The sequence below is a fragment of the Apis mellifera genome, linkage group LG2, assembly GCF_003254395.2.
Source record: "Apis mellifera strain DH4 linkage group LG2, Amel_HAv3.1, whole genome shotgun sequence".
Lineage (NCBI taxonomy): Eukaryota > Metazoa > Arthropoda > Insecta > Hymenoptera > Apidae > Apis > Apis mellifera.
In genome coordinates, this window is record NC_037639.1 from 4,732,411 (window position 1) to 4,752,414 (window position 20,004).

General features: G+C 32.3%; 2 protein-coding genes across 8 annotated transcripts in view; one reads left to right on the forward strand and one right to left on the reverse strand.

The window, feature by feature from the left end:
- The first annotated feature begins 495 nt into the window (after positions 1-495).
- On the forward strand, positions 496-1,826 carry LOC725743 (signal recognition particle 9 kDa protein). Its single transcript, XM_001120520.5, has 3 exons — positions 496-865; positions 1,272-1,340; positions 1,421-1,826. Exons 1-3 carry the CDS (start codon positions 794-796, stop codon positions 1,514-1,516), a joined length of 237 nt encoding a protein of 78 aa, XP_001120520.1. The 5' UTR covers positions 496-793; the 3' UTR covers positions 1,517-1,826.
- The window catches only part of LOC411452 (band 4.1-like protein 4A), a 63,600-nt gene continuing 45,138 nt past the window's right edge, over positions 1,543-20,004 (reverse strand). For 5 of the 7 annotated variants that reach the window (XM_006559079.3, XM_006559078.3, XM_006559077.3 and 2 more), the window contains 12 exons: positions 17,861-17,958; positions 7,585-7,705; positions 7,212-7,299; positions 7,006-7,122; positions 6,256-6,768; positions 5,344-5,558; positions 4,747-4,822; positions 4,535-4,620; positions 3,798-3,956; positions 2,637-2,910; positions 2,026-2,132; positions 1,543-1,758 (listed from right to left, as the gene is read on the reverse strand). In XM_006559079.3, coding sequence (XP_006559142.1) covers positions 1,722-1,758; positions 2,026-2,132; positions 2,637-2,910; positions 3,798-3,956; positions 4,535-4,620; positions 4,747-4,822; positions 5,344-5,558; positions 6,256-6,768; positions 7,006-7,122; positions 7,212-7,299; positions 7,585-7,705; positions 17,861-17,958 — 1,891 coding nt within the window. In that variant the 3' untranslated portion in view covers positions 1,543-1,721. The remainder of the gene's footprint in view (positions 1,759-2,025; positions 2,133-2,636; positions 2,911-3,797; positions 3,957-4,534; positions 4,621-4,746; positions 4,823-5,343; positions 5,559-6,255; positions 6,769-7,005; positions 7,123-7,211; positions 7,300-7,584; positions 7,706-17,860; positions 17,959-20,004) is intronic. The other 2 variants (XM_006559080.3, XM_006559081.3) reach the window with 2 other exon arrangements.

Sequence of the window (20,004 nt, forward strand, 5' to 3'; positions counted from 1 at the left end):
GGATGACTATGTTAAGATTTATTATTATTATATTAATAAGTTAAATAAATAAAATTAAAAAGACAATAGATAAAACAATCACATATCGATGCCATTTTACAGAAATAAGACAAGGAGAGTTAACAATAAGACAAAGACAGATAGAATAAAAATATTGAAATCAACGCCATCTCTCGAGTGCCGTAAATGAAACGAAAGAAAGGATAGCGAATAATAAGAAAAGGATAGAGAGGATAGAGCAAGAATTTAGACTCTTAGCGCCATCTCTTAAATATCAAAAGTAACTAACTTTCTTTTAGAAAATACTCAAAAGATGGCGCCAATATTCATTCTTACTCTACTTCATTCTATTTTTGAATATCTCCAAAGTCGACAGATGGCGTTAATAGTCAAATTTATTACATTAACTATCTCTATCCTTCATTTATTATTTATTGTCCTTTTTATATATGTTTCATTTGCGGCATTCTAGAGATGGCGTTGATTTCAATATTTTTATCCTATTTCTATCTCTTTTCCATTATTTGTTCTCTTTATCTTTAAAAGCTAGCGCATCGATATCTTGTCAGTGTCGATATTCAATATACTGATTTATCTATAGGGGCCGCCACGAAAACGATTTCTTTTTGTCGATTCCAGTTCCAACAAGACATCTGTCTATGTTTTTCTCACGTTTTGTGGTTCTTATAAACAAAGTTTTTTCTGGCAATGCATTAAATACCATCTGTATAATTATATCTTTAAATATCTAATTCTAATTATCTATATAATTCTTACTTTGTTACTAATAAAAATGACGTATTTAAATTCATGGGAAGAGTTCGAAAAAGGTGCCGAGAGGTTATATCTTCAAGATCCAATGAAGGTGTATTTTATATTAAATTATTATTAACTTATTCAATTTTTTATAAGAATCATATTTTTATAATATAATTGTATTTTAATTATATTATAATAATATGTTGATTAAATATAAATAGTAAATTATAATTGTGATATGACAAGTGATATGATATCATTTAAATTCTGATTCTACTATATAATTTTTGAAGTGAAAAAATATTATTTTAAATATATAAAATTTTTATATTCATTAATTTAGATATAAATAAGTGTTTATTTTATAAAAAATTAATATTTATTTTATAATTAAAATTAATCAATTGATTAATTAAATTAAAGGTATAATTAATAAAATTTATGGAAATTGATAGTATTTATAAATAGTTTAATAATTATGAAGTTTATAATTTATTGTTTTGTTTCTTTAGGCTCGGTATACAATGAAATATTGCCATAATAAAGGTATTTTATGTCTAAAACTTACAGATAATCGAACGGTAAGCTTTATTCTTATACAACTTACCTTATAATTCTTAAAAGTGTATTTAAATAATATATTTATAATTCTTTTTTATAGTGTCTACAATATAAAACGGAAATAGCACAGGACTTAAAGAAGATGGAAAAGTTTATAGGAAATTTGATGAGGCATATGGCATCTAAGGAGAGCTAAATAAGGACTAGATAAAATTAGGGACATTTTTTAATCAAGGAATAAAAGTGCTGCGCATTTAATTCATGTTTATGTTGTTCCATTTCATAAGATTCAGTGACTGATGGGATATATATAGATATTTAATTTGAATGAGGTATAAAAATTTTCTTAAATATACAATATGTGCATAAATGTCTATTTGTATTTATTTAAAGCTTCATGCTCAATTCGGGCGGTTCCGTTGCCTCCTTGTTAAAGTTCTGAAACAGTACAAAATAAAATGTATCATAGTATATAAGTAACAATTTATTTAAAAATAAATTTCTAAATAAATCATTAAAAAAATATAAAAATGTGATATCTTTATTTGAAAAATACCAATACTTTTTAGAAAGTATAACTATGTCTATATCTTTGTAACAGCAGCATATAGTGCATTAGTTATTAATAAAGCCAAACTTAATTTTAATTCTTTACTAAATATTATTGTAAGAGAGAAGCACAAAGCAATGAAAAGAAGCACTTACGATATAATGGGCTGAAGAACAGCATCCAGAGTAGTATCAACAGGAGGGTAGATTTCTTGATTTGAAGACAGTTCATAGCGTACCTCTCCCCCTAATTGCATTTGCGGCTATACCAAACAAAACTATTTTACTAATTTACTATGCAAAGAATTGTACAATACAATACACTACACATATTAGCAACAGCATTTTGTTGAATCAATTCTTCTTATTACTCTATAATTAAAAAGAAAGGAATAAAATGCTGTGGCTAGCAGCAGAAGAAGAAATAGCAAGCCTTAACCACATATATTTATAAAAAGCCCTCAGTGTGTCTAAAAGATCTTTATATGATGATAAGAGCGAATTCAATAAAGATAATTTTATCTATAAATTCAAAAGATTATAATAATCTTTTATTCTTTCTTAAAAGCAAAAAAGCTTAAACTACTTGAAGCAAAAGTGTTACCCATTATTTTCTGATAATATAAATAATAACACGATGAATTAAAATTAAGAGTAAAATGTATATAGAAAATAACGAGTTTCACTTGAAACCAAAAACTGGTAACCAAAATCAATAAACGAAGAAATAAACGTTGTTATAAACGAGCAAGCAAAAAAATACATACTACCCGAGTAGGCTTAGCGCTGTCGGCAGAGCTTGAGCAGCAACTTGAAAATTCTTGCGGTGTACTTTCCCCGAGCCCACTGTCCACGTTACTTCCTATCAATATTCTGTTGTTACGTGTATAATAAAAGTCCTTCCTCATATTGCACTCGCTCCTATTACCATCGTAGTATTTTATATCAACTTGACTCGGTCTGGTTGGTGGCAAATTATAACTTCCATCGTGACTATGTTGTATCATTCTTCTGTTTCTTTTGCCAACGGATCCGATCGTTCTGAAAGTGATTCCTTGACAATCTTGGGATATCACGGCAAAATTTAAGCACATCCCAGATCGGACACCATTACGACATCGATGCATATGTAATACATTTTTAGTTTACCAAATGTTCATAACATGGTTAATACATACTACGAGCCATATTGCATTCCTTATAGCGATACACATTTTTATTCACATTAAAACACTAAATTTTACGTAACAATTTCTTCATTCGTCGATCATTTACATACGCCAATATATTTTAAAAGTCTACAAATATCTTTTTAGAATGACATTACCGGCATACTACCTATGAGAAAAAAAATGTTTCAGGGATTCGAGTCATCTGGCACAATGAAGATCCGGATCGTTGACAATGATTAATTACCAGAACTTCAACACTCCCATATACCGATCTCATTTACTTAACAATTAACACGATGCATTATTATACCATACACAAAGTACACAACAAACATTTCAATAGAAAACAAAAAAAAACACACATGAACACAAATGCTACAATTTTTCTTGCTATAACGTACATTCATGGAACACCAATGTATATTTCATGGAAATAGCGAAAGCATCAGTATAGGTGCCAGCCAGGAAATAAATAAACAGGTGCAACAAGCTGTTAATCTCATTGATTTATTAAAGACCTGTCATGCTTTAAATAAATAATAAGGGGCATGCTTAAAAGTAATTCATTTACATGCTCTCTGAATAAATTAAAAAAAAAAAAAAAGAAAAAAAAGGAAAAAAAAGAAAGAAAAAAAGAAAAAAAAAAGACACCACATGCAATGGGAAACATTTCAAACAATGACTACGGATCCCGTCTCATCCTCCAACTGTGGAGGATGACTGTGGATGTTGCAGGCCGTCTTGAGATCATCGTACCTAGGTAGGGACGACGAGTCTGCATCGTCCAATCGAGAATTACTAGATTGTAGAGTACATTGTTGCACGGACGTTTGCGATTGAACCACCGTATATGGTATCTCTCGTCGTTGCTGTTCACTCATTCCAGAAGTATCGACTAGCCCAAACTCCAAGTGTCTGGAAAATCAGCCATTGTTTCATTGTTTTACGTTATGCATTGTGCTAAACAATGAAGGAAATTTATTAATTTCATAGGAACTTCGTTGCGTTATAATTATCATATAAATTGCCTTGCATAAATTATATCCAAATTATTTCATTCACACCAGAAGTAATTAGATTAGTATACTTTACATAGTAATATATAGAGTGTAATATATACACAGGTTGCAGTTGTTTAATTTGGAGGAAGAAATATAATACAAAAACTTTGTGCAATTTTTAACATTAATATTTACAGTGATTTTTTTTTTTAAATTAAATTATATTTATATTGAGCAGGAATAGACAAAAATTCACCTTTCATCATTTGGTTTTCATCCATTTAATAATAATTATGTGCTATTATAATAAATCTAAAATTTATACAATATAATGTAATATATCACAAAATGCTTAATATTATACTTACCCCTCCAAATCAAACAATTTTTTCAGACGTCTTTTTATTCAAACTGACACGAGAATAAAAATTAAATATTTAAAAAAAAACAATTATTTCAATATTGTATTATAATTTCATAAAGAAAACGTACTTCCTAAGCTCATCTGGCAGTGGTTGCTTTTGAGAAGGACTCCGGTGTCTACTTCTATGCCTTCTTCTTGGTTCTGTATGACTTACCTGTTGAAACATTCATCATTTTACAACAAAAAAAGAAACAACGAATATAAAAAATTACAGTAAGACAAGAAACAAAAACATATATCGAGTTATTCATCATAAAAATTATATTGCCATCAAACTTACAACAGCCCGTTGAACTCCTTCGCCCTTCCGCTTCTGTGCTTCTCTCCATTGTGGTTCAGAATCTACCAATTCGTGTCTGAAAAGATTCACCATGTGTATAATGTTTAATGTACCAATTATAACAAGTAACAAATTAAATTTGAAATTCGTTCTGCTTGTGATTTTTCATTGAAAAAATGGAATAATATCGCGTAGAAAGATTTCGTTGCTACTTCTCAAGCGCATCGTCATTAAAATAATTATCACCTTTATGCGCTCTATGTACCCTCCTACCGTGAGATTATAATGAGCACGAGGGTTTCTTTCTCGTCTTTACGGTCGACGAACTCCGTCCAAGACTTACTACTGTCAAATTATTTCATTTTCACATCGCTGAATAAGGGATCTTTATTGAGTCGATTAATTAATAATTAGGCTGGCGCGCACACAGCATAGTTTAATTGTTTCAATATACGATAACAAAATATATTACGAGGCTTATTAATACAGTTAAAATATTTTTCCTCTTTTTAACAATTCTTCGACTTTTGTTAACGATGAAATATAAAATATCAGTATGCAGTTGTTCTGTAAATGAAATCAGATGAAAAATTATACCTAGACGAACGAGAGCTCCTGTGCTTTCTGCGGTGTTTACGATGACCTGACCTAGTGTCCGAACCCCGTGAAAGCTCAGATTCACAATCAGAATGACGACTGTGTCTTCGATGGCTATGACTATGACTTCTTCTACGATGACCACCACGACTGTGACTGTCCCCTGAACTTTGACTCTCTACAGAGCTACTCCGTCGCTGGAGTCTGCTCAAGAGCTAAAAAAAAGAAAAAAAGAAAAAAAGAAAAAACAAAATAAAAATTAAGAATATTAAAATCTATATTATTCATATGTACCAATTACAATAATAAATAATAAATAATTCATAGAAAAGAGAAATTCCAATGCGATAAAAATCACTATTAAAATAAACTTTACTTACTTCATTGAATTACTCAAAGTTTAAAAAGTCGAAATTTATAAATATAATAAGATTTTAAAAAAACACAACATCTTCTAACGAATCACGAACGAACTTATCACTTAATCTAATCTGTCAAAGGGAATAAAAAATATATTCTGAGAAAGCAGCTAGAAAATTTAAAGAATAATGTATAGAGACAAACATTAAAAGTATGAGATAGAGTATAATATCTCATTCATCTCATCTAATGTATAACATTGAACTTCAAAAGGAATACAAATATATTCTGAGAAAGCAGTTAGAAAATTCAAAGAATAGAGACAAACATTAAAAATATGAGATAGAGTATAATATCTCATTCATTTCATCTAACATTCAATGTATAACATTGAACTTTAAAAAGAATAAAAATATATTCTGAGAAAGCAATTAGAAAATTTAAAGAATAATGTAGACCTCATCTCTAATGATCTCCTCTACCTTTTCTATACACATAGAAGAGATTTTACAACAAAATCTTATAAACAAGAAATGCGTGTAAAGAACGTACTGCCGGTGCCGTTCCCGCGGAGCGGACGGACCGAGGACTAGACGAGGTATAAAGGCCACGAGGTTGGCTTTGAGTCCACGGCGCGCTCCTGGTGCTCCTGGGACTCGAATTATTCACCTGTCTCGCGCTTTGGGTATTACACAAAACATTTCCGCCGACCGGATTGCCGCTCGAATTCGAGTTCACCGTCGCGGGCGTTTCCACGAATGGGCCGACCATCTCTTGGCCCTCGACCACGCGCCGTTGGGCCCTTCGACTGGGCGTCCTCTGGAAGATAGGCGGTGGATTCCGTCTGATCACGGTGTGCTTCTCGGATCCAGACGGCGGGCTGTACGAGCGGAAACGAGAGTAGGGGCTCAACGGCGGCGGACCTGTGGCCATCAATCGAAAGAACGCTTGGTGCTCCAGGCAACACTTCCACAAATGTCTGCATGCACCCTTTGACGGCGTCTCGAAACCGTGTGTCCTCTCCTCGGAGTTCTTTTCACTCACTCTCAGCATGAAGTATCTACCCTGAGAGGAGAGATTGTGATATCAGTTGCAGTATTAATCGTTTGATAGGTATTTTGGATATTGGTAAACAATTTGACAAGCATGATTGTTTGTTTATATGTGTCAAAAATATGGAATATAGTATTTTATAGTTGTATCATAATATTAAAATATTCATACAAATGTTGAAGTAAATATATTTAGAGATATATTCACATAGATAGATCCTGTGGGTTTATTTGGAATAAATTTCTTTACCTTATAATAGATTTTATTGATTCGAGGCCAGTAATAATTTCCCACTTTGGTCTTGTTGCGCAACAAAATTATCCCGCTCGGCGTCAAACCCAGAAAATATTCCACGCTGTCTTCGCCCTGTGGATAGATAGAGATGTTTTGAGAGATTACAACATCACGTCTCATTAAGGGATCTGCGGCCTTTGTTCATCGAGACAGGTACTTACCAACACGGGATGCAAATCAACCCCGTACATTTCCAGCCATTTCACCTTATCCAAATAATTCAGCTCAGCTGCGGATGGTAATTGTCCTCTGAAAGAACGAATTCATTGTTATTTCAAATTACACGATTATTTAACAGTATTGTGTATTACTTTTTTTGATAAAATTTTATTAGTAAAAGAATTTAAATTGGATATATATATAAAACAATAATATTTATAATATTTCAATTTCGAAATTCTTGTACATTAGATATTTGTAAAAAATAAAATAATGTTATTAGAGTTTGAATGCAAGATTTCATCATATTAAAATATTGTTAAATATAATTTTGATTGAATTTGTATATAAAACAAAATAATTTTCAACACCTACACAAGAGTTTTATGAAGTTCCACTATACGATTTTCCAATTCCGTAGTTTGATTTGCTAAGAATCGAAATTCCGTGACGTATCCTACAGAATGTCGCCTTGGATCATAGTCTCCAAGTTCGGCTGGAATCATAAATAAAAATTCATTAGATCAAATAAATCTTGAAATAGCATCATTATAATCGTATCAATCATCAACTTTAACACTCCATTAATTTCAATTCGATTAATTCTGGAAATATATTTATCACTGGAAATAACTCTTATTAAATAGATCTCAATATCTCTTTATATAAATCTTAATTTTAATCTTTTTATTACATTTCAATAAATAACACATCTGAGAAAATATATTTTTTATTTCAAAAAATCAATACTACTCGTATTTTTCAAACGATAATTGTACCAAATTTCATAATTATTCAAAATAAGGATATTTCATGATCCTCCCCTATTTTCAACATTCTTAACCGCGTTCAATGTATCTGGTTTAATTTACGTATCGAACTTATGTGGAAATGACGATTATATATCATAAAATCACGCGTAAAGTAAAAGAAAAATATCCTCTGGTGCAACTTGTATATCGTGCACGTAACGGATCACAATTATTTAATGCTTCCTCGTTACGTAATTCCATACATTTTCTTCACACAAGCGTACGATTGCGTACGAGAACACGGGATGCACACACGTCCACGATTTATTTTCATGGTATCAAGCAAATCATTCAGTAACACGCATTCCATCAGCCGGATGCTCGCACGCATTATCTACGCTAGGAAGAAAACTACGATAGCACTCTCATCCTGTAATCTATGTAAGTACGCACAACTTGTTTCTCCGTCTCTTCTTTTTTTTTTTCCTTTTTTTCCTCTTATTCCCTTCCCTCCCTTCGTTTCTTGCTTTATTCGATTTAAATGCGTGCAAAAGCGTGAATAGGATTTTAAAATGATAAAGGTTGCGGAAAGTTTTCTTTCAGAAAGATGTTTTTTTTTTTTTTGGAAGAGTATATAAGACTGAAAAAATGTTTTTCAATTCATTGGCTGAAATAGAATTTAGTTAGAAAATATTATTATTAGGATAAACGATGGATGATTTTATTTTCTTTTATTCTTTCTCTATTTTTATAGTACTCCATTTCCATTATTTTTATACGAATTTTTTCCAAATATTCAGTTCGTTTTTCCTTTATTGTATCGAATTTTCTTTTTATCTTGAAATAAGGTCGAGTCCAAATTCAAATTTCAAAGTTAAAACTGATTATTTAAAAATGCAGGTGATAGACGCAGGTGTATAAAAATTATTGAATGTTTCACGGCTGCAATATTTGAATTGTTGCACGTATAGTTACATATAATTAATTGCCGGAGAACATGAGAATAGGAATCCTATTCAAACCGCTGTGTAATTAAGCTTGTTTGAAATTTGAGTTAATTCCAGGTCTCTGATTTAGTATTGTCTGCTGGTTTCTGTTCTCGTTTCTCTTATCCTTGATGAATCAACTAGTTTGTTGCTAACTAATTAAACTGCGTTAAACAATTCTTATTTCAACGCATCACTTGTTACATCAATTATACATTTTCCACGACATCAGCTTCATCAACTTTTTCTTAACAATCTCTTACTTAGAAAAAAAAAAAATTCCATAAAATACGAATAAATACATTATTATTAATTACTTGCCATTACCTCAACGCTGCACAATTATTCAATTAAATGGAGACAATGTAACAAGTTTTCTTTTCGATATTTTCTTATCCTCAACGATCTATTCCAGAATCAGTCGCGTTTCTGTTCTCCAATCGAAAACGAGGATCCTTAAAAAGAAAAAGAAAATCCTATCCACGTCGAAGACAAAATCGTGACGACCTCGAACGTCCACGCGACTCTAATCGCATAAATCCGGTTAACATCGAGGAATCTCATCCCTTTGGAATTTCGCTTCTTTCGTCCACGCGCCCCCTCCCCTTCCCTTCCATCGCCTGTCACCGCCAATTCCCATAGGGTGCAGCGTAGAAATGCCCTCCAGAAATCATCCTAGTCGCTTAATTGAATCGCTGACTTTGATGAATATCGGCTCCGACCGTCGCGCGAGGGGCACTTTATTTTCTCCCTGCCTCCCCTGTTTCCCCTTCTCCCCCGTGTCCCAGGCCAACGGAATCCCGCACCTTGTCGTCGATGCCGACTTCTTGCATGCTCGTTCGCTCGTGTAATTACGAGGCCGCCGCTCCTGGACCGCGAAACGTATGGATCGGAATCGAGCCGAGTTTTGCCTAAATGAAGGGGGAGTTCGATAGACAGAGGGATTATGGAGGAGGAAAATGTGCACGGATATGGATACGGCTAAGAAAATTTTCGTCTTAAATTTTTTCCAACGATGGAATCCATGGATTTCATGAATGAAGTGGCAGGTGAAGATTATCTTTCTTATCAATTGACCATATTTTTGACTCCTTTTTCTTTTTTCTTTTTTCAAGTAGCGTATAATGAAGATTAAGAAAATGGATGCGTATTTTTTCTAGTACAGGTACAATTCGATCCACAACGTTTAAAAGTGCGTGTAATTAAGAAGGGAGGAGCAACAGTAAACAGGCTGAGCGTACAAGGCAATTAAATTTGCAAGCTACGATTTCCATTGTTCGTGTGATTCAATGAGCCTCGAGTCCTCGAGAGCTTCTTCCTCCTTCTGGAACGAACAATTCGTTTGGGGAGGGAAGGGATAAATTAACTTACGAAATACCGTTCTAAAAATGAATCGAATTCCGAACGAGCTCGAAGAAATACGCGTGGCGAATAATGGGATTCTGGCAAGACGTTGAATGAAAAAAAAGAGGGGAGGGGAAAAGAAAGAAAGGGAGAGAGAGAGAAGGAGGAACGCCTAAAGGTATTTTCACCGCCGTTGTAATAGTATTGTAAGCTCAAAGCTTCTTGGCTATCTTGTTTGAGATCTCCGTGAAGATGGACAACGATTTTCAACGGCGCAAGCATTATCTCGATTCGTAAAACACGGGACCTGTCTGCTTATTTTCCAGGGTAACTCCAATATTTGCGGAAGCTGAGTGTAAAAGGGTTGGGGGGGGGAGATCCATTGCTAGGAAGGAAAACGCGTTACGCCAAAGAATGGCGATGTTTTCGAATGAGGAAAGGGAAGGAGAGATAAAAATCGTGTACGAGTGACTATCCTCGTTGTTGGCGAGTTGATTAATATTCGTCGTTAAACTGCCCTCCTCGTAAAATTACTTTCCGACGTTGAACAAGCGCGTAATTGCGTATGCTGTTATAACGACGAACTTTCGTTTTATTTTTTTATCCTCTGTCCCTCTCTTTCTCCTACACCCTTGCCCTCTTCCCTCTTGCTCGCGAGTGGAAAAAGGTTTCTTTAATTGTTGAACTGCGCTAAAAGAGAATTTTTATCCCGCAGTATCGCGAGGTATTCTCGTTTTAAATAGAAGAATATGTAATGACTTTTGGGAATAAATTTGAAGGATTATTATTGTAGAGTTTGTTGTTGCAGGTTTCGTTGAAAAGATAATTACGTTGAATAATATTTGTAAGATGATATAAAATATATATGTATATATTCATGTTGTAAAATATAATATAAAAATTATTGACGTTTTATCAATAATTTTTCTTGTTGAAAGGATTTGAAAAATTTCCAAGGGATCTGAAATAAAAGATAAGATGATTTATATCATTAGGAAGGAAAAATAAATTTTTCATTTTACGAGATAATAAAAATTTAATCAATCTTCCTATTTAAGTAAATTATCTCTTTTAATAAATCAAATTTTAAATAAATTATGGAATTTGAAATGAACGTTATTAGAAAATTCTAATAACTTTGAACAAAAATTAATAATGCCAATAAATTAATATCCAATCTTTAAGATACTTTAAGAATTTACTTTGCATTTAATGATAGATGAGCATTTATTTTGATTGTTATGAAACATTCTAAAAAATTTTGTTCTTTCTTATCCCATAGACCGTAAAAGTTAAAACCAATAAACTCGTCTGACGTTGGACATGAATGAAAGTCTCGAGTATTAGGTGCATGAATAAATATTGGGTGTTTGGAATGATGTAAAGAGATAGAGTAAGTATGTACATAGGATATGTGGTATAGAATACATATTGACTTGGAGCAAACAAGAGCATGATGTGAGAGTGTTCCTTTCAAAAAATGTAATCTACATAATCTATCAATCTAAGGATTACACTTTTAAATTAAGTTAGTTAGAGACTAAGAACCGACCTGATGAAGAACAAAGAACAATGAATAGAGATCAAATGACTAAACAACTAACAAAGAAAGATAAATTATTATTAACAATTAATTGGAAAACTTCTTTCAAAGAAAATCACACTTTGAACTTCATATGGATTAATAAGTTTAAATTCCTACAAAATGCAGTTCCATATCGAAGAAAATAAAAGCACAGATATATTTTTATATTCATATTGTTTCTACAAATCTATTTTCCTCAACTCTGAACCAATCCAAATCATATATAAAGATTTTCGATTCGATGAGATGAGGAGAGAGAGGAAGATTTCGAGATGGCGAGCTTCGAGACGAGTTCGAAAGAGAAAAAAAAAAAAAAGGGAAAGGATGTCGAAAGTCAAACACGTAAAATTTTGTTGCTCAAGATGTTGCAATTCATCGTCGCACGGTGATCTCATCCGCGGCGGATTGCAGTCGCATTCAGAGAAGTTTATCTCCATTTCGCGAAGCAAAACGCGTGCCTGCCGTGTCCTTTTTCTCCCTCCCCCCTCTCTTTCTCTACTATTCACACGAGGTTCACACCCTCTCTGTCCGTTCCGCGTTTTGTCGTCAACGGGCACAGAGAGTGAACAAGAAGAAAGGGCATTCATTTCGTCCCTTTTGACGGCGATGAGACGCAAACACGGCCGTATCTTTTTCTCTCGTTCTCTTTTTTTTTTTTCCCCTTACTCTTCCGCAGATATCTATCCTTTCTCTATTTCCATGACTTTGAATCTCAGCAGTAGATAACTAACGTGTGGACCCACGCGGCTTCCTTCTTACCAACGTCTTCTTCGCCTTTCGGCTCCGCGCGCAAGCGGATGCGTTTCGAAATTTTTAAGAATTTAAGGGGATGATAGAGATAGAGTCTCTCTTTCTTAACTCGTCTCTCGAGGAGTAAATTATTTTTTATTTGAGATTTATTCCGTAGACAGAGATTATTATTATTATTATTATTCGTGATGTTTTGGAAAAGTTGAGATCACATCAATTGTTCGCGTTATTATTTTTAAATAATAGCTCAATTTTTTTCATTTGGAATTTCAATTTTAAATTTTTCGAAAAATTTATAGAAAATGGAATTTGTTTCGAAAAAATGCACGAGTAAAATATTCACGTGTCTCCATCTTCCATTAATATTTTCTTTTCTCTTTTTCTCTAATAATTTTTATTTCTTGGCACGAAATATTTAAAAATAGTAGATAGTAGATTTTGATAAAATATATTCAATTAAATAAACTTTACTTTCAATTTCCTAATTTCTTCTCCTCTCTTCAAATATGAAATACGATTGTATAAATAAAAACTTGAAGATACTTCAAAAAATATAAGAGGATTGATCTCCTTCACATAAATTGATTACTTTCTTCGTTCCATAGATGCTTGAATGGAAGTATTTCGAGAACAGAAATAACCGTCTGCAAAGGGAGAAAAGTTAGAGAAGCACTTTAACAAAAAAGTTTAACATGTGGCCATCCCTTTCCACCGATTGAAATTGAAATTGAAATCGTATAAAGATTCCGCGAATCTTCTTATATCACTTTTTATCGGACTTTCGCTCAAATATTTTATCTATAACGAGACAATGGATTCTCTCGAATAAGTTCTGTTTATTTCTAAAATATTATCTATCGCGATCACTTGTTATTATGATTTTTTAAGAATTTCATAATATGAAAAGAAAGACATTTTAATTACTCCTAGAAGAATAAAATTACAAAATAACGTCTTCAAAACTTATCTTAACCTAGAAATTGTTAACGAAAACAAATTATAATTTCACGATTGATAATAATAGAATGGCACGATTGTACATCTATATCTGATACGCGAACAATTCAATGCAAATAGCAAAGAATTACAGAGATGTCACGGAAAAAAAGGAAAAAAAAAAGAAAATTCGATGAAACGCGCGTTCACCAGAAACGCGATGAAAAAGAAACGATCGTGATGTGTAATTTCGACGTGGCGGCTTTGTGCCGCGTGGGTGCATAATGTAGCACCCACCATGCAATTTTGTTTAGACTCTCTCTCGGAAATAAGCGTGCCCGAGCGTTAGGCGTTGCCCTGTGAAATTTCCTCTCTGCCCTCGCTGCCCTTGTGTCTTCGAGCGTTAGAGGCACCACCGCGGAACCAAGATGGCGTTATCGCGATAAAAATTGCACACGTTTCATCCTTCTCTTCGTGTTTTGTCTACTTCGATGCGACCGCAGGAAACGGTGATTCCAGCCGCGTATAAAACCTTATCGGGCGTTGCACGACTCTGCTTCCAAGCGAAAAAAGATAAGGGTAATGAGAATGGTGCAACGACCTTTTATTCGAAGGCTGGTAAAAGTACTGGCTTACTTGTGGGCGCGAGTTATTTTCCGAGTTTTTGGACGATGGAACTATTCTTTCGAGAAAAATATTTTTCTTTCCTCTTCTTCTGGTACAACGTTTCTCGTATTTTTGCATTCGTTGAAAGACGATGTGCTGTGTTTGATACATATTTTTAGTTAATTATATGTATACAGGAAAAAGAAAAATTGATTACAGTGAAATAAGTTTTCTATTTACGTAATCATGGTCAGACATGTCTGTTCACACTTTTTTCATTTTATAAATACGAATTTTTTTCGTTCCTTTTTAAAGAAGAGAATATATACTTGCATAATTGGAACTCTAGTCGAGATATTAATTAATCGTAAACCGGTTAATCGAGATTTTATATGTAATATTATATTTATTACGGAGATATTAAAAAAGGAAACATATATTTTTTTATTTTTGGAGAGAAATTATATTACGTACAACGAATAAGATGTAAAATAAATGAAAATTTTAATCGACTTCGCTTATTTATATTCAAGCAAATAAAATTAATCAAATGTGTAATTAACAATAAACGTTAAATAATTATTTTAAATAGTTATTATTCCCAATATATAGAAAGACAATTTGGACAAGTGAATTTTATATTTTAATTTTTCTTTTTTCTAAGTTCCAAATAAAAACATACAATATTAATTTACAGATAATTTAATATCTGTTTTTATGTTTAAATTAAATACATTCAAAATTATGTATATCAAATGGATTATTGTACATCGCATTAAGCTAATTAAACGAGATAATTAAATGTTGGTATAAATTTAATGCGAATTATCACAAATGAAGTTTAACTGGAATGAAGAGGGATCATTTGAATCAAGCTTCCTTTACTGAAAGCTGTTACTACTGCTCGATAATTAGGAACGTATGAGGCATAACTCGACAGCTATTACGGTAATTATTTTAAACTTTCAGAAAAATAATAGTGTGAACACAACTTTACGCGTGAAATTAATCATTGTACACATCTTACACACATGAAGGTAATATAATGTATTTAAAAAAAAAAATTAACATATCCAAATAAATAAATCAGAAATCATTTTACTTCGATTCAAATAATTCCATTAATATCTATCATTCTATTAACATTTCTTACATTTATATAAAAAATCTTCATAAAAATCTTCATTTACCTTACCTTTAATCTTTTATTAGAATTGCAGAAGCCATTGTCAAGATATTATAATTTTAAGAAATTATTAAGAATAATTCTATCGTGCAAATTCACGTACCTTGATCCTTCTCTCTTCTCAAAAGAAAATAAAAGCATAGATATTTACGATATTCAAATAAATTGTCTTTCCTATATAAAGGAAAAGAATCGACAATTTATCATCGATAATTATATAAATAAAAGATCGCGCGAGGAACGAGTAGGTATAATATTATCAAAATGATACACAAACCCGTCTATTTTTCGCATATAATGTCTATTGTTCCCTGCCTCGAAAAGAAGCAGAACAACCTTTTCTGCGCCTGCAGACATTCAAGGACAATTGCGGTAAGAATGGTACCGGAAGATGATGCGAGTACAGTCGTTGGCATTGAAACAAAAGGAGTTTACGCCTCATTTTCAGAATTATAGTGGCATCTCTAATGAGGGACGTGCACTTTGAGGCCATTTGAGGTTACATTGGTAATTGTCTCGCCAAGATTACTTGCTTAAGCGATTTTCCTTTATGCTTGCTCAAGACCCATGGGATACACGTTCCATGGGATAGAACGCGAATTCTCTTCGAATTGTCTTTCCTTAATTGGACCTGATTCTTGATCTCAATTAGAGCAGTTTTCTTCGCTACAATTGAGGAAATTTCGCATATATGTATTATCGGTTATTCCCTTGGAATTATTCTAATGGGATATTTTTGAAAGGAATAGAGAGGAAGTTTTAGAAAATAAAGTTTTTCAGGAAACAAAATTATATGTTTCATTCGATAAAATGCCGATTCATTGAATTTATATAAAAATAAATAAAATTGAATATACGTGTAATGAAATCATGACTTGTAATTTTATCATTGAATTATAATTTTGAAAAAGTTAATTCATAAATTTATAAAGTATACTATCAATTTTATCTCTTTTTAAGAATGGATAAAAGATAGAAGATATAATAATGGTATAATAATTTTTCACGATCTTGCTTATTTTTGTATGGAACAATCGTTGAAAATTTTAGTGTTATAATATAAAAAAGTATATAAAAATAAATGGAATGTCCTGTCAGATAAAATTTAAATAAAAATTCCCTACGTAAATTTCTTAAATAAATTTCTTAGTAATCAGAGAAATTTTCAGAAACTTTACTGACTGGAAAAGGTTATTTTACGAACCATTACTTCGGGTTCTTCATTAAGCATTCATGGAACCAGTACTTAAGCAATTTCCTCGAACATACGTTTTAAAATTTTTTACATTGAAAAAGTTTCTCGTGTAATCTTACATAGAAAACTTTGAAGAGAATATAGCTTTTATTTTATTAAAAAAAAAAAAAAAAAAAAAAAGAAATAAAAATAAAAAAAAAACCATTTCACACAAATATCTTTCAAAATACCTATTTTTCTTATACGCAAAAATAAATTTTAATTTTTTTACATATACACAACTATCCTATTATATCATAATATATATCTTCAATCATAATATTAACTTAATCGATCGAAATATTTTCAAATTTCAATAAAACTCTCAAATTTTTTAAACTATCACGTTTTCTCCTTTGAATTATTTCGTTCAACTATCTCGAAGATTCTTCTTTCAAAAAACTTTGTTTCGTTACTCGGAAGAGAAAGAAAAGAAAAAGGAAAAGAAGAAGAAGAAGAGAAGACAGAAACTTAATCCAGCTTTGCAACAGACACATTTGATACTGAACGTTAATGCCGCAACGGTATTACCAGCTCCTCCCGCTTCTTCCACGTCTACTAGGCTAACTTTCTTTGACCTTGAGAAGATTAATACCCCGGGATTTAATTAAAGCCACCAATTTTAATCATAACGTTCATTAGAACCGGTAATAATCTTCGTGTTCAACCGGCTGACGGAAGCCGCGTTGCGAAAAGAAATCGCGGCCGAGCATTAACTAACCATCTGATTGATTGCGCTCGTCATGCTCGCTTCCGCGATATACATTTGCATGATGCATTTCCTTCAAATTATAACTTTGCCTGTTTGAAAAATCCTGTTTGAAAAGAAGGAGAAACAAACGAGAATTTTGATTGTTTAAAAGATAGAATATCTTTCTTGTGATTGAACGATATATTTGTTCGTGTTATTATATAAAATATTAAAATAACTTGTGATTATTTTGAAACCTTATCAAATGAGATTGATATCTTGTGTAGAACTGTAAATTTTATGAAAAGTCTCAACACTTCCGTTTCTTATTTATGAATATAATAACTTTCTTCGTTCGTTTTATATTAGAAAGTTCAATTATTAAAAAAAAAATATTGGGAAATTTTGTTACGTAATATTTTCTAATAAGGAACACACGGTTTATAAATAATATCCACGTAAATATTAATTATTAATATTCATATAATATATTTATATGAATATTAATAAATCACGTATAGTTAAAAAAAAAATCTGCATTATTAATTAAAAGTTAATATAAAAAAATATTATATTCTTACATTGCACGACGTAAGCCCCCAATTCTGCGGCCAAGTCGAAAGACACGGGAAGTCTTCCTTGCAGAATATCCTGTTTCACTTGCAAGAAAAACTGATACCTGTGAAAATCAAAAGAAAAAGAAATATTATTTTTATACGTACGTAAACGAGAAACGAGGACAAAAAGTGTACTTTTTTCTTCGATTAAATTAGTTGGATAATTTTATTCTTTTTCCCTCCAATGGATAAAACTCAATAGTGCAATAAAAAAGGAAAAAACAATTTAACATTGAATAAACTTTACAGTAGTTCTTCCTTTCTTCTCTTCATCCTGAAAGAAACATAAAAAAGAAGAAAAGAAAAGAAAAAAAACGTTTATTGCTTGTATTTCATGAATATGGTTAATGGCATGCGACACACGTGAAAACAAGAAAAAACAGCGAGGCGAAAAGAGCGTATCGAAAGGAGGGAGGCAAAAGTGGGAGCACGAGAAGAGGAAGGAGGAGGAGGAGGAGGAGAAAAAGAAGAAGAGCAGAGGGGAAATAAAAAAAAAAAAAAGTTACGACTGGGGTCAACTTGCGGTCACGATTCGCCTTGAATTTCGATTTTACTATCGTTGTTCTCGCGATTTCTCCTCTTGCAAAGTCATCGTTAAAAGGATTTCGTAGCTTTTTTTTTCTCTCTCTTCTTCTTCTTTTTTTCTCCTCTTTACAATCCACATTGCCACGACTTCACTTCGCCGATGTCACTCTTGTCGCCTCTTCTCCTTCGCGTACAACGCTTTCTCCCTTTCGTTACGTGCATAAGCCTATTCCCTCGTACGCAGATTCCTTTTCGCTAGCACACTTTTTCTTCCTTCTCCTTTTTCCTCGCTTTTTCTTCATTTTCTGCCTGCCAATCTTTTGTCCCGTGTCTTTCCTCGCTCATCCAACCTGCCCCCGAGAGGATATTTCACCTTCGTCTCTCGACTGTTCCACCGCTTTTTCCCTTCTTCTATTTGCAAACACGATTTATCACCGGGTTTTTTTTATTTATTGGAACAATATATTTTTATTTACAGCCAGACAGAAGAAGATTCTTCGTAAGAAAATCTTCTTTGGATATTATTTATGGGTAGAAGTTGATACAAAATTATTCATAATATCTATTTTGTAACAAGATTTTTTTTTTAGCTAAAATTCAATTAATTAGAGTGTCTCTCTATATCATCATATATATAAAAAGTTTTTTTTTGTGTTATATCTTGGAAAAAAAAAAGTTAAGTGATGTGTACAGAAACAAATCTTCTCTAATTTATACCATGTTCCAAATTTATATTACATTACGATTTGAATTTTAAATTAATTCTCACATTTTAATCTAAAATATTTCTATAAGATAATATATAAAATTTATTTTTTCATTTATTGTTCAATTATTCGTCGATAAATCGTTTAACGTATCACAATATCACCAAGACTAATTATCTTCTATTTGTGCAATGCAATTTCTTTTACATATCCTTTTCTTCTCTCCAGAAATCTTCGATGTACAAACGACGTTCTCGCTTAAAGTCGACTTGTCGCGCGATAAACTCCCTTTCTATTTCATCTTCTTGATATACACGATCCCGTTTATTAACACATGAATAATTCCCCGCACTGGCTGTGCCAATCCTCCGAAATCCCAGACCGAATCCCTCAGGGACTTTTCCCTCTTTCGAATAATTCTTCCCCTCCTCTACTGCTTTATCTCTTTTCTCTTCCTGAATCCTTACTGATGCAAGGATTACTTTAGAAATTCCTTTTAGGATAATTCCATAAGATTTACCATCGCTCTTCCGTTTTTCCTACGTCTCCATCCTCGACGCACAAATGACACGCATGTACCTATACCGTCCTCCTCCTCCTCCTCTTCTCCTTTTTCAACACCCATGTCAAGAAATTTAATATATTATCTTGAAATCGTTAAGATCCCATTTATTAAGTTTCTCTTTTTCAGAAAGGATTCACCTCTTCTCTCTCTTTCTTTCTCTTTCCAATCGTCGCCTCAATTTTTCGTTTGCGCAACCTCGAACTTTTTTTTTTCTTTCTTTCTTCTCTCTTTTTCGAGTACGTAGGATAGATTGTTTGAACGAAGTAATAAATACTGAAGTTGTTATGTAAAAATTCAATTTATTTAATGAA